This window comes from Theropithecus gelada, chromosome 4 (assembly GCF_003255815.1).
Source record: "Theropithecus gelada isolate Dixy chromosome 4, Tgel_1.0, whole genome shotgun sequence".
Classification (NCBI taxonomy): domain Eukaryota; kingdom Metazoa; phylum Chordata; class Mammalia; order Primates; family Cercopithecidae; genus Theropithecus; species Theropithecus gelada.
Window position 1 is genome coordinate 131,090,596 of NC_037671.1, and position 12,998 is coordinate 131,103,593.

General features: G+C 39.3%; 1 protein-coding gene across 1 annotated transcript in view; it reads left to right on the forward strand.

Moving 5' to 3' along the window:
• The window catches only part of LOC112622661 (apolipoprotein(a)-like), a 69,384-nt gene that overhangs the window by 40,829 nt on the left and 15,557 nt on the right, over positions 1 to 12,998 (forward strand). The window contains exon 4 of the mRNA XM_025382375.1: positions 8,361 to 8,520. Within this exon, the coding sequence (XP_025238160.1) occupies positions 8,361 to 8,520 (160 nt within the window). The remainder of the gene's footprint in view (positions 1 to 8,360; positions 8,521 to 12,998) is intronic.

Sequence of the window (12,998 nt, forward strand, 5' to 3'; positions counted from 1 at the left end):
AGTCTGATGGGCTTCCCTTTGTGGGTAACCCGACCTTTCTCTCTGGCTGCCCTTAAGATTTTTTCCTTCATTTCAACTTTGGTGAATCTGGCAATTATGTGTCTTGGAGTTGCTCTTCTCGAGGAGTATCTTTGTGGCGTTCTCTGTATTTCCTGGATTTGAATGTTGGCCTGCCCTACTAGGTTGGGGAAGTTCTCCTGGATGATATCCTGAAGAGTGTTTTCCAACTTGCTTCCATTTTCCCCCTCACTTTCAGGCACCCCAATCAGACGTAGATTTGGTCTTTTTACATAATCCCATACTTCTTGCAGGCTTTGTTCATTTCTTTTTCTTCTTTTTTCTTTTGGTTTCTCTTCTCGCTTCATTTCATTCATTTGATCCTCAATCGCTGATACTCTTTCTTCCAGTTGATCGAGTCGGTTACTGAAGCTTGTGCATTTGTCACGTATTTCTCGTGTCATGGTTTTCATCTCTTTCATTTCGTTTATGACCTTCTCTGCATTAATTACTCTAGCCGTCAATTCTTCCACTTTTTTTTCAAGATTTTTAGTTTCTTTGCGCTGGGTACGTAATTCCTCCTTTAGCTCTGAGAAATTTGATGGACTGAAGCCTTCTTCTCTCATCTCATCAAAGTCATTCTCCGTCCAGCTTTGATCCGTTGCTGGCGATGAGCTGCGCTCCTTTGCCGGGGGAGATGTGCTCTTATTTTTTGAATTTCCAGCTTTTCTGCCCTGCTTTTTCCCCATCTTTGTGGTTTTATCTGCCTCTGGTCTTTGATGATGGTGATGTACTGATGGGGTTTTGGTGTAGGTGTCCTTCCTGTTTGATAGTTTTCCTTCTAACAGTCAGGACCCTCAGCTGTAGGTCTGTTGGAGATTGCTTGAGGTCCACTCCAGACCCTGTTTGCCTGGGTATCAGCAGGAGAGGCTGCAGAAGATAGAATATTTCTGAACAGCGAGTGTACCTGTCTGATTCTTGCTTTGGAAGCTTCCTCTCAGGGGTGTACTCCACCCTGTGAGGTGTGGGGTGTCAGACTGCCCCTAGTGGGGGATGTCTCCCAGTTAGGCTACTCAGGGGTCAGGGACCCGCTTGAGCAGGCAGTCTGTCCCTTCTCAGATCTCAACCTCCGTGTTGGGAGATCCACTGCTCTCTTCAAAGCTGTCAGACAGAGTCGTTTGCGTCTGCAGAGGTTTCTGCTGCTTTTTTGTTGTTGTTGTTGTTGTTGTTGTTGTGTAGCTGTGCCCTGTCCCCAGAGGTGGAGTCTACAGAGACAGGCAGGTTTCCTTGAGCTGCTGTGAGCTCCACCCAGTTGGAGCTTCCCAGCAGCTTTGTTTACCTACTTAAGCCTCAGCAATGGCGGGCGCCCCTCCCCCAGCCTCGCTGCTGCCTTGCCGGTAGATCACAGACTGCTGTGCTAGCAATGAGGGAGGCTCCGTGGGCGTGGGACCCTCCCGGCCAGGTGTGGGATATGATCTCCTGGTGTGCCTGTTTGCTTAAAGCGCAATATTGGGGTGGGAGTTACCCGATTTTCCAGGTGTTGTGTGTCTCAGTTCCCCTGGCTAGGAAAAGGGATTCCCTTCCCCCTTGCGCTTCCCAGGTGAGGCGATGCCTCGCCCTGCTTCAGCTCTCGCTGGTCGGGCTGCAGCAGCTGACCAGCGCCGATCGTCCGGCACTCCGCAGTGAGATGAACCCAGTACCTCAGTTGAAAATGCAGAAATCACCGGTCTTCTGTGTCGCTCGCGCTGGGAGTTGGAGACTGGAGCTGTTCCTATTCGGCCATCTTGCTCCGCCCCCCGAATAGACAATTCTTAAAAGAAGATATACCAAAGGCCAACAAACATATGAAAAACTGCTCAACATCACTAATGATCAGGGAAATGCAAATCAAAACCACAATGTGATACCACCTTACTCCTGCATGAATGGTCATAATCAAATAACAGTAGGTGTTGGCATGGATGCATCAAACAGGGAACACTTCTACACTGCTGTTGGGAATATAACTAGTACAGCCGCAATGAAAAACAGTGTGGAGATTCCTTAAAGAACTGAAAGTAGGACTACCATTTGATTCAGCAATCTCACTACTGGGTGAAAATAAGTCATTACTTGAAAAAGATACTTGCACATGCATGTATATAGCAGCATAATTCACAATTGCAAAATCATGGAATCAACCCAAATGTCCATCAATCAACGAGTGAATAAAGAAACTCTGATATATATATATATATAAAATATATATCTCATATCATATATATGATATATATATATATGGTGGAATACCACTACATCATATATATGTATACTACTACATCATATATATATATGAATACTACATCTCATATATATATATATATATATATGATGGAATACTACTCATCCATAAAAAGGAATGAATTAACAGCATTTGCAATTACCTGGATGAGATTGGAGACTATTATTCTAAGTGAGCTAAGTGAACTAACTCAGGAATAGAAAACCAAACATCGTTTGTTCTCACTAATATGTGGGAGCTAAGTTATGAGGATGCAAAGGCATAAAGATGATTCAATGGACTTTGAGGACTTAGGGGAAAAGTAGAAGGGGTGCGAAGGATAAAAGACAACAAATATGGTGCAGTGTGTACTGCTCAGGTGATGGGTGCACCAGGATCTCACAAATCTCCACTAAAGAACTTACTTATCTTGCAGTGAGCCGAGATCGTGCCTCTGCACACCAGCCTGGGCGACAGAGCAAGACTCCATCTCAAAAAATAAAAACAAAAAAGAACTTACTCGTGTAACCAAATACTACCTGTAACCCAATAACTTACGGAAAAAAATAAGATAATAAAAAAGAAAAAAGCACAATCAACCTAGTATGCTATGTTTGCAAAAAAAAAAAAAATTTCTTAAACATGTATGCTATATAAGCACCTATTATCTCCCCACAAAAGAAAAAGACCCTGCAAAAGTAGAAGACTCTTTCAGCATAAGACTTCTATAATAAAAGATGTTGAAGAATGCTATGTGGGTAGAAGAAAAATAATATCTAATAGGAACTGGTATTAAAACCATAAACTAGTATTAAAACCAAAAAATTTATCAATAAATGTAATACAAAATACCCAAGAATGATACCCTGCATACTACAAAACAATGTTGAGGAAAACAAATAAAAGATCTAAATAAAGATATACCATGTGGCTGGGACTGGTGGCTCATGCCTGTAATCTCAGCACTTTGGGAGGCTGGGGTGGATGGATCACCTGAGGTCAGGAGTTCAAGACCAGCCTGACCAACATGGTGAAACCCTGTTTCTACTAAAAATGCAAAAATTAGCTTGGTGTGGTGGCACATGCTTGTAATCCCAGCTACTGGGGAGGCTGAGGCAGAAGAATCACCTGAACCCAGGAGGTGGAGGTTATAGTGAGCCGAGATCGCACCATTGAGCAACTGCAGCCTGGACAACAAGAGCAAAACTCCGCCTCGAAAAAAAAAATATATATATATATGTGTGTGTGTGTGTGTGTGTACATATATGTGTGTGTGTACATATATATACCATGCTTTTAGATTAAAAGACTCAGTATCACTTCTCGTTAAATTGATCTTTGGATTCGACCCACATCTAATCAGAATTCCATATATGTATTTTTATGTATATATGGAATATGTATATATTCCATATATGTATATATGTATTTTTAAAGTGATAACATTTATATGTTAAAACCACAAAGACAATCTTTAAAAAGAAGAAAAAAAGTTGGAGAACTTTTATAACACAATTTAAAGATTTCTAAAGGGACAATAATCAAGACATGTGATATTGGCCAGAGGCCATGTGTCTTGCCTGTAATTCCATCACTCTGGGAGTCTGAAGCAGGAGGAGCACTTGAGTCCAGGAGTTCTAGACCAGCCTGGGCAATATAGCAAGAGCCTGTGTCTACAAAAAATAATTTAAAAAGAACTAGTAAGTGTGGTGCCATGAACCTGTAGTCTCAGCTATTAGGGAGGCTGGGGTGGGAGGATCACTTGAGCCCAGGAGGTTGATGCTGAAGTGAGCCGAGATCATGCTGCTGATCTCCAGTCTGGTTGACAGAGCAAGATCCTCTTTCTCTCTCTCTCTCAAAATAGAAAAAAGACACATAATATTAGCAAAAAACCATACAAACATAAAAAAGATGATTTAGAAGCAGACCCACATATACACGTTCAATTGATTTTCAATATACCTGGCAAAGAAATTCAATGGAGAAATAAATTATTTCCAAAACTATTGTTTTAGCTATCTGTAGCTATCCACACAGAAAATAAAACAAAACCTGGCCTTGACTTCTGCTTTCTAGTTCAAATTAATTTCAAATAGTTCTTAGACCTACATATAAGAGCAACACTGCAGCTGAAATTTAAAAAAAAAAAAAAAAAAACCCAAAAAAAAAAACTTCTACAAAAGAACTAACCTTTACAACTTAGGGGAAGGCAAAATTATTGAGGCTGGACCCAGAAAACCCTATCTATAAAGAAAAACCAGTTATAATTTGGGATTTCATAAAATGAAATCTTAAGTTCACCCAATATCACTGTTAAGAAAGTAAATAGGCAAGTAACACACTGGAAGAAAATCCTCTCAGTCGGTATATCTGACAAACGGCTTGTATCCATAGTATAGAAACATGTCTCCCACTCACTAATCAGAGGACAAGCAACCTGATCAAAATGGGCAACAGACCGAGTAGGCATTTCACAGGGAAGAATGGACACATAGCCAATAATTACCTGAAGAAGTGCTCAATATCTCAGCCATCAAAAATCAAGAATTACAACCATCATTAGACATCACCAAACACCCAATGGATATGGATATCATTAAGAAGACACAACAATAAATGGTGTCACTGATGTGGAGTTTGATTATAAAACTCTTACCATATGCTGGTGGAAGATCAAAATGATACAACAAATTAAAAAATCAGTCAGATGGTTTCTTATAAAGTTCCATCAATATGCATCTATCTTATAAACCTGCAATTCTATTCCTGAATATTTACCCCAAGGAAATGAAAAAATAAGTCCACAAAGAGTTGTATATGAATATTTATAGCAGCCTTACTTATTATAATCCAACTGTAAAAATAACTTCAATGTTCATCAATAACAAAATGAAAAAATAATTTGCAACCTACTGGTACACATGAATACTATTCAGCACTGATTCTCTCAAATAGCATGGATGGAACTCAAAAATATACTCAGGAAAGAAGCCATGTATATTCTGTATGAGTTCATTTACATGAGGCTCCAAAAGAGGAAAAACTAATTTCTGGTGAAAGAAACCAATGTATTTGCCTCTGGCAGTGGCAAGGGGGTAGCAGAGATTAATTGGGTAGGGACTCGAGAGAGTTTCTGGGGTCACAGAAATGTTCTGTGTGGTGATGGGAGTTTGGGTTCCACAGGTATAGGCGTTGATCCAAACTCATCAAACAAACAACATTACAGATGTGTGCATCTCACTCTATGGGAAAGTATACCTCAACTGTAAAAAGAGCAGAAATTTCTTTTAAACCTTCAGCCTTTTAGCACATCCAGTTGCTTGAAGAACCAGCTTCCTCAAATGGGAGTCTAGGCTTGAGACTAAGTCACATGCATAGAGCCTCTAAACTTTCCCATGGTGCATAAGAGGTTGCAAGTTTTCTCGGAGAGCTGCAGGTTATTAATCTGAGGATTCTGACAAGTTGGGTCAACGTTCCTAGGAGCCATGAGTGGGAGTACATTCTCTAAGATCCCTCCACCCCGGGATCCTTGCCTTCTGTGCCTCTTACTCCATTGTTTTCTGACTCCTCTGTAGCCACTCGACCTCTTCAGATCCCATAGTCTACCCAGCCGACGACCTTTATGCCTTGGGTCCCACTGTTCTTTCTCCTCATCCTCCATCCCCTCAGTTCTGGAGCGGCTGCAGCCAGCAGAGGATGAACTGAGAGCAGGAGAGGAGGTCCTGCCCAGGAACCCATGCTAGAGAAATGGCATCCTCTCTGGGAGCTAGTTTTTTAGGGCAGGTTTCATAAGTCTTGTAAACCCAAACGCACTTGATCTACCTGATTTGTTATTTACAGTAATACTATTTTCATAATTGCTTTTCACTGTAAAAGCAGCGCCTTTTAGCTACACTGTGAGTACTTAAAGGGGCTGGCCTGGGAATGGTGTCATGTTGGATGTCATTTCTTCCATGAAGTAATATATATTAGTTCCAATTTACACGTTACTGCAGAGTCCTAGAGAGAGGTACAAAGAACGAGACAGATATCAATACATTTTTATGTGCATTAAAAAAATCTAAGGCCAGGTGCAGTGGCTCACGCCTGTAATCCCAGCACTTTGGGAGTCCGAAGCAGGCGGATCACAAGGTCAGGAGATTGAGACCATCCTGGCTAACATGGTGAAACCCTGTCTCTACTAAAAATACAAAAAATTAGCTAGGCGTGGTGGCGGGAGCCTGTAGTCCCAGCTACTTGGGAGGTTGAGGCAGAATAATGGCGTGAACCCGGGAGGCGGAGCTTGCAGTTAGCTGAGATTGCGCCACTGTACTCTAACCTGAGCTACAGAGCGAGACTCCATCTCAAAAAAAAAAAAAAAAAAAAATCTAAAATACACTCTTCAAAATCTATGTCATTTATTCTGAATGCATGCAGTTGGAAGGAGGAAGATATTCTGAATTCTTCTTGTATACGTTTATGTATGATCTCAGTATTTATATGGATCATAGACCAATTTTGATATTTTAAAATACAAATTATAATCTATCTTGGAAATTTACATGGTTCTTTAGAACTTGAGGACCATTTTTGCTTTTGAGAATATTATTATTATTGTACCTAAAATGGGAATATTACAATGTCACTTTTTAACACTTTGTTATAACAAAGTTTAGACAATGCTGGGTGCCCCTGAATTTTTTCCTGCCTCTTGTGACCTGTGTCGTTTTGGAATTTGCAGTGGCCTGACCAGGAACTACTGTAGGAATCCAGATTCTGGGAAACAACCCTGGTGTTACACGACTGATCCATGTGTGAGGTGGGAGTACTGCAACCTGATACAATGCTCAGAAACAGAATCAGGTGTCCTAGAGACTCCCACTGTTGTTCCGGTTCCAAGCATGGAAGCTCATTCTGAAGCAGGTAAGAAGTCTATGGCCAGACATCTACACATTTGAACACTGGGATGAAAAGGGATGGAAAATCTGACTGATGCAGAAATCTTCCATGCTACACAGAAACTTGAGGGGATGGCATGTGGAAAGAAGCCTCAGCCCCGTCTCTGGTGGAGAAATTTCTGGTGCAACGTGTGTGGGTGTTGTCTTCAGGAACAGTGCAAACCCACCAGGGCACTTGACTTACCACTCACTTTGTTATGAAAGGGGTTATCTCAGTGTTCCAGACAAAATTCCAATTCTAACATCAGGCCAAATTTGTGCCAAATTTCACACTAGTGAGTGTTTCCAGGCATTTCTTAAAGTGGGCAGTGTTCATTGCGATCTTCAACATTGCAGTTGCTAAGGTATGTGGCCGCTGAGTTTGTCATCCTGGAGAAACCTAATATGATGATATTTATTCCATCTAATCCTGGGGCTATTGGGCAGTACGTACCACAGAATGCACCATTTCTCTGGCTTACCTCGTCTTAGGTAGGCTCTACCCACCTGTGCTTGGAAGGCAGTGATTTCTTGGTGTTCTTGCACCTTCTTCTCATGGAACATGAATCTTTGGTGTGTGTTGAGAGGAAGGGTAGTATACTTCTGCTTTGTTGCAATGCAACATGCTAGGACAAGAGGATTCCCTGTCTCTACTGTAAGGGAATAAGATTTTAGCCTCCATCCTTCTCTAAGAAGCAATAGGTCTTTGCCAGCAAGTACTAGATGCAGGACCATGACCTGCCCCGTCCACCAGAAGCTTAAGGCTTTGGCTTTTCAGGAGCAATGGTCTAGGGAAATGTGCCAGGTTTTCGTGTCTGTGCCCCACTGACAGTCAATCACCCTACAGCCTGCACGGTCTAATCCATCACCATCTGGTTTCCTGCCTCGTTCTCATGAACAACCAGTGGAGAGTCATACAAAAGAACTTGCATATGAGTCTTAGTTCCAATTGTAAGCACACTGATATGTCCTTTTCCTACCAGGTTTTGAATATAACACTTCTAAGAACTTACTAAAATATTAGAATGCTATTAATCTATTGTTTTTGCTTCAGCATGTCCTTCTGCTTGCGAGTATACTAAAGAGAACAGTCATAATTCTGAAACTACTGTCCTGTTTGTGTCATAAATTGCTTCACATGTTTCTGCATACTAGTAATTACTCAGCTTGATTCTGTCTATTTTCAGCACCAACTGAGCAAACCCCTGTGGTCCAGCAGTGCTACCATGGTAATGGACAGAGTTATCGAGGCACATTCTCCACCACTGTCACAGGAAGGACATGTCAATCTTGGTCATCCATGACACCACACCAGCATAAGAGGACCCCAGAAAACCACCCAAATGAGTATGTCTTTGGTGTCAGTTATAAGAGGAGCAACAGCCAACTTAAGTTTCTCTTAGAAGAGCCATGCTTCAAGCTAACTTGTTAGGACCAAATTCCCTTAGACCCAGAAGGTGTGGCAAAATGTCCAAACAACCTTGCTTTTGATCAAAGAGTCTGAGAGAAGAGATATTTTAGGCTTGCTATCTTTTCTAACAGTCTGATGGAAGCAGAAGGCTATATGGAGTTGATGAGGTCTTGCTAATGTAAAGCTCAGGAGATCAAATGATCAAATAGTTAGAGTGCCATTCTACAGTGTTCATGAAAGATCAGTGCAGTCTTTCACGCATGCAATTCTATCATTCTAACTTCCCTTCCCTGAAATGAAGGTTGTGTTCACCATTTTTGTCATGGGTCACAAGTAAATAATTCATATGTGTATGAATATATATAGAACCAGGTGTGTTCATTCAGACTAGTATTTATATATATATTCATATAGGTTAGTATTCGTGTATATGTTCATACAGACTAGTATTCATATATATATATGGTCTAGGGAAATGTGCAAAGTTTTCATGTCTGTCCCTGACTGATGACCAAATACCCTATAGCCTGCACAGCTGCAGACTGTATAGCCATACAATTTGCAGGACACACACACACACATATTAATATAATATAACATATATAAACCTGTGTGAACACACTGGGTTCTAAGCTCCAGTTTTCTGAAGGGATATGGGTTGCCAGGACAGGAAAAGCAAAAGCAAGAATGTAGATGAGAGTAAGGAAATAAACAGATATGGAGATTAAAATGGGCAGGTACATGGACAAAAAACCAGGTCGGACAAAAACTGACTTTCTGCCATAAATGACTATAAAAGATATATTAAAAAAAAAACTTTCCACATGTTGGACAAGAGATGGTATAGGACTGAGATAATTTAGGAAAGGAAATGAATGAGCACAGCTCCATAACCATTCTAACTTTCTTCCTGGAGAACCTTCCTGAACTGGAGGGCAAGGAGTTGGAGCCAAAGCCAACCATAGCAGTTTTGCCGAACTGAGGAAAGAGACTAGAGTTTGGAATAGCTAAGAAAATGTAGATTTTCTAGGCTAGGTAATAATGAGAAAGAATTTGTGGTGAAAAGGAGCTGAAGGAATATGCATGGAAGTCTCCTCAAGTCTAATATAAACTGCATGTGCACAGGGAGAAATTCGACAAAGTAGGACAGAGAACCACTATGGGGGAAAGGACAAATTCAGGGAAACAGTGAGCTCAATGGGAGATGCCAGAGCTCATGTAGCACTGAGGGGTATTGGAGTTCTGATCAGCTCAAGGAGAGATATCTCATTGAACATCTCGGGCATTCAGTAGAGACCCCAGAAAAGTCATACTTTAGGAGTAGGATTTATGCCTTCTTAGAATAAAGGCTACTCCAGAAACACCCTAGTAAAGCTTAAAAACCAAGTCTAAAAGGACCCAAATGATCTCCAAGTAAATTAACTGCCTGACAGAAGAAATCTCAACCATCACTGGAGGTAAATAACTTGATACGGTGCTCTGTAATGTGGCATTCACAATGAGTGGCATACATTTAAAAATTTGTGAGGCAGAAAAAAGCAATTAGTGTGATCCATAACTAGGACAAAAACTAGTCAATATGAATAGACCAAGAAATAGTAGAAACGATGGAATTGACAAAGAAATTAAAACTGTGTATATATGATAATTGTGTTCAAAGATTTGAAGAAAACATGAACATGAGAGAAACAAATGCAGAATATCAAGAAAAAGCAAACACATAAAACAACCAAATGGAAATTAAAGAACTACAAAAAAGTGTAACCTTAATAAAATACGCATTGGATGGCCTTACTATCAGTTCATACATCACAGAAGAAAAAGTGAACTAGAAGATAACTCAATGAAAGCCATACAATCTGTAAGACACACACACATACACACACACACACACACACACACACACACACACAGAGAGAGAGAGAGAGAGAGAGAGAAGCTGAAAAAAATAAACAGAACCTCAAGGATATCAGTGAAAATATCAAAAGATTTAATATACGGGTAAAGCAAGTCACAGAAGGACAGGAAAGAGATATTGGGACAGAAAAAATACTCAAAGCAACGACGGCTGAAGACTTTACACATATGAAGAAAATGATAAACTCACAGTCAAGAAGCTCAATGAATCAGAAATAGTATTTTTAAAAAGCAAAACTCTATGATTTACTTGGGTACATCACAGAAAAATCGTCCAACATCAAAGATAACAAGGATAATCTTATAAACCAGAGGAAAACAAGATCATTTACATAGAGGAACAGTAATGCAAATGACTGATGCCTTCTCCTCAGAAACAATGGGATAACATCTTTAAAGTGATAAAAAGAAATAAAAGCAGATCAACCTAGGACGACATGTCCAGCCAAAAACAAACAAACAAACAAAAAATAAAATAAAATAAACCCTTTAAAATAAACGTGATGTAAATATATATTCTGCCACCTCCAGAGGAAACAAGCAAAAAAACAAAAGAATGTTTCCACAGCAGGCTTCTGTATTAAAAGATGTTAAGGAAAGCTATTTAGGAAGAAGAAAAATAATACCAGATGGAAACTTTAATCCATACTAAGTCACGAAGAGCCCTGGAAATGGCAAATGGCAATGTCAATATGAAATACTTTTATTTATCTAATTTTTAAATTCATTTAAAGGACAATTTGTGATGTTAATTAAAATAATAGGGGTATATTGTTGTTTCAATATATGTAGTAGTAAAATTCATAAAAGACAGTAGCAAAAATAATGCAGAGGATAAATTGAAGCATACTGTTAATGAGTTTTTTGCATTATCCATGAAGTTATATAATATTAATACATGGTTGAATGTGATAGTTTAAGGTAGGATATTATAAATCCTAGGGCAACCCCAAAATTTAAACTGAGAGGAATAGATAATAAGAGGAATAGTCCTTTTATCCAAAAGAAGGAAGGAAAAGAGGAATGAAGAATATAAAAGATATGATGTAAACAGAAAATACATAGCATTATGGTAGACATAAACTGAACCACATTTTAAGCATATTAAATGTAAAAGGACTAAGCATTACAAATAAAAGGCAGAGACTGTAAGTTGAATAAAAACCACAGTCTAAGTGTGTTCTTTCTAGAATAAATACTCTTTAAGTGTAAAGATCTACTTTAAACATCGAAATATGAAAAAGGATATATACCATGAAAACCTGAATCATAAATAAGCTGGAGTGGTGATGAATGGATGCAGGCACTCTAAAGACTAATAAGTGAATGTGGTGAAATTGATGAAACAAAAGTATATGCATGCTCAATGTACAAAAACGGTTTTTCTGTATACTTTCTATGATCATTAGGAAAATAAAAAGTCTTAAAGCAATATCACTGATAATAGTATCAAAATCAAAAAATATTTAGTGATACATTTGACACACTATGCTCAAGGACTATAGACCTTGCACTAGAAAACATTGTTGAGGAAAGAATTAAAAGATCTCAATAAAGATACACCATGCTTACAGATTAAAAAACTCCATATCACTTCTCGTGAAATTGATCTTTGGATGAAACCCACACCCAAGCACTATTGCAGCAGTCCTTTTTTGAAAAAAAAAAAAAATGGAGGACTCACATACCTTAATATAAAGACATATAAAAGTACAAGAATTAATACATATGGTATTGGCCAAGCCCCTTGACTCATGCCTGTAACCCCAACATTTTGGGAGGCTGAGGCAGGAGGATGGCTTGAGCCCAGATGTTCAAGACCAGCCTCAGGAACAGAGAGAGACCCTCTCTCCACAAAAAATAAACAATTAGATGGATGTGATGACTTGCACCTGTAATTTCAGCCACTCAGGACGCTGAGGGGAGAGGATGGCTTGACCCAGGAGATCTAGGCATGAGTGAGCCTTGATCTTGCCCCTGCATTCCAGCCTGGATGATGGAATGAGACTCTGTCTCAAACAAAAACAAAAACAAAACAGGGTATGTATTACTGTCCAAAAGAGTATGCAAACCTAAAAAGGGATGGTCCAGTACCAGACCCACATACATATATGGTAAATTGATTTTCCATATAGATAGCAAAGCAATTCAATGGAGACAAAAATATTTTACAAAATCATTCGGAACCATTTGGATATCCATGACACAAAACAAAAGCAGAACTTGACTTTTGCCTTTCATCTCAACTTATTTTGAGATATCTCTTCCACCTAAGTGTCAGAGCTGAAACTAAACCTGAAATATGAAAGTTCCATGAGAAAATATAAAATCTTCACAACCTTGTGGAAGGCAAACTTTTTTGAGGCAGGAGTTGGTAAACTCTCACTATAAAAGAAAACAAATTATGATGTGGGCTTTCATGACAACTCATGCTCACCAAAAGTCATTGTTATGAAAATAATTAGGCAAGTAACATATGAGAAGAAAAATGCTCTCT